The sequence below is a fragment of the Quercus robur genome, chromosome 8 (genome assembly GCF_932294415.1).
Source record: "Quercus robur chromosome 8, dhQueRobu3.1, whole genome shotgun sequence".
NCBI classification, from domain to species: Eukaryota; Viridiplantae; Streptophyta; class Magnoliopsida; order Fagales; family Fagaceae; genus Quercus; species Quercus robur.
The window spans coordinates 20148035-20150268 of record NC_065541.1 but is presented as its reverse complement, the minus strand read 5'-3'; the positions used below and the strand labels follow the sequence as shown (position 1 = coordinate 20150268).

Below are 2234 nucleotides of genomic sequence, written 5' to 3'. Positions count from 1 at the left end.
GGACATACATTCAAACGGTGGGTAATGACACTAGGGTCTATACCCGGCATGTCCTCATGACTCCATGCAAACACATCAATATTTTTCTTCAAAAACTGGACGAGGTCCTTCTTAATCTTCTCTTCTAGATCTGCTCCGACCTTAGTACACCTCTCAGGGTTATCTTCATCCAAGGAAATATCTTCCAATGCTTCGGTAGGCTCTGCTACAACTTTCTTTTCTTCAATATTCATGGCTTGAACTTGTTTGTCCATGGCCAACATGGCCTGGTAACATTTTCTTGCTGCTAGTTGGTCTCCTTGCACTTGTCCTACTTCGTGTTCTGTTGGAAACTTGATTGACAGGTGGTAGGTGAACGTAACAGCCTTCCAACTATTTAAAGTTGGCCTTTCGATTATGGCGTTGTAGAAGGATGAACAATCTACCACGAGGAAGTTTACGTCCTTGGTGATTTGTCGCGGGTATGCCCCCACTACCATTGATAATGAAATAGTGCATACAGGCTGTACTTTCATTCCAACAAAACCTACCAGGGGGGAGTTCACTGGGCGGAGCTGGTCTCGTCCTAATCTTATCTGCTGAAAAGCTGGGTAATATAAAATGTCTGTCGAGCTTCCATTGTCCACCAGCACTCTTCTGGTTGTGTAATCGGCAATACGCAAGGTGATGACGATAGCATCATCGTGAGGGTAATGAATTCTCTCAGCATCTTCGTCTGTGAAGGTGATCGCTTGCTCGTCCGTGGACCTTGCCCTTGGTGATCGTCCAGAAAGTTGGACGCTCTACACCACCTTTAAGTATGCTTTCTTGGACTTGGACGACTGGCCTGTCGAACTTCCCCCTATAATGACTCTTATTTCTCCGAGCGGTGGTCGCGATGATTCTTCCATCTTCCCTTTCAGTTTCTCGTCCCTGTGGTCTCGTCCAAGGAAATTCCTCAACTTCCCTTGCCTTATGAGATTTTCAATTTGCTGCTTTAAGTCAAAACACTCTTCTATATCATGACCGTGATCCCTATGGAAGCGACAATACTTGTTTTTATTGCGTTTATTGGGATCTCCCTTCATTTTCTCCGGCCACTTCAAGGAAGGATCATCCTTGATTTGCATAAGGACCAGCTTAAGTGGCACACTCAAAGGGGTATACTACTGGTTCCGTGCTGAAGAGCCTGGCTTCTTATTATCTCGGTCTTTCCTTTCTTCTGTCCATCCTTTCTTTGGAAGAGAGCCTTGCTTAGGATGGCGACTGGGGTTTGCTTTTACTCTCTCAGATCTCTTCCTCTTCTTAGCAATGATCTCATCTTCTGCATTCATAAAGTTTTGAGCTGAATGGACGAGTTCAGCCATAGATTGAGGCTCTTTTTCATAGAGTTTATGTATAAACAAATCCGAATTCACCCTATTGTGGAAGGCCGCCAATAGGAGCTTATCATCTACCTCGTCCACACTTAGGGCTTCTCTGTTGAAACGGGTGATGAACAACCGTAGGCTCTCGTTCTCTCCTTGCTCTATGGTCAACAAGCTGGACGAGGAACGCTTGTGTCTTTGTCCTCCAATGAAATTATTAACAAACAACTTGCTCAACTGTTCAAAAGAACTTACCGAATTCAGGGGTATTTTGCTGAACCAAACTCGTGCTGGGCCCTTAAGGGTAGTAGGGAAGGCTCTACATATTATTTCGTCGAGAACCCCTTGAAGATGCATGGTGGTCTTAAAGGTGGCAATGTGATCAAACGGATCGCGTGTTCCATCATACGAATCCAGAGAAGGCAACTTGAACTTTGATGGTAGAGGGTGACCGTTGATGGAAGTCGTAAAGGGGGAGTCAGTTCTGTGGACCAAATCTTCTATCAGATTTGCCCTCCTCATATTCTCTTTCATTTCCTCCATGACTTTCTTCATTTGGTCCATCTCTTCTTTCAAGTGTGGTACCGTTCGTGAAGTGGTGCCTCTTAACTGACTTCCAATTTCAGTATTCTCTCTATCATCATGACTTTGTGTTTGTCCTCCTCCTTCATGTTCTTCACGTGTCTGCCTCCTTAGATTAATCTCCATTTTTAACTCTTGGCTTTGGCGAGTCAACTCCGCCATTGTGGCCGCCATAGATTGCACATGTTGGACAGATGATGTCTGCATGACCGGTGCAAATTGGCGATCGCGATGAGGGTTGCTTGAAGCATCTCTGCTTCCCTGATGGCCTGGGCTAGTAGCCCTCAATCTGGTCCGTACCATCAA

General features: G+C 45.3%; 1 protein-coding gene across 1 annotated transcript; it reads right to left on the bottom strand.

Moving 5' to 3' along the window:
* Positions 1-1145: 1145 nt before the first annotated feature.
* Positions 1146-1889, bottom strand: LOC126696011 (uncharacterized). The gene has a single exon (XM_050392801.1). It carries the CDS (start codon positions 1887-1889, stop codon positions 1146-1148), a length of 744 nt encoding a protein of 247 aa, XP_050248758.1.
* Positions 1890-2234: the final 345 nt, after the last annotated feature.

Bases quoted from the DNA above. Each gene is read 5' to 3' on its own strand.
- LOC126696011 (XM_050392801.1), bottom strand. From the start codon at position 1,889: ATGGAGGAAATGAAAGAGAATATGAGGAGGGCAAATCTGATAGAAGAT.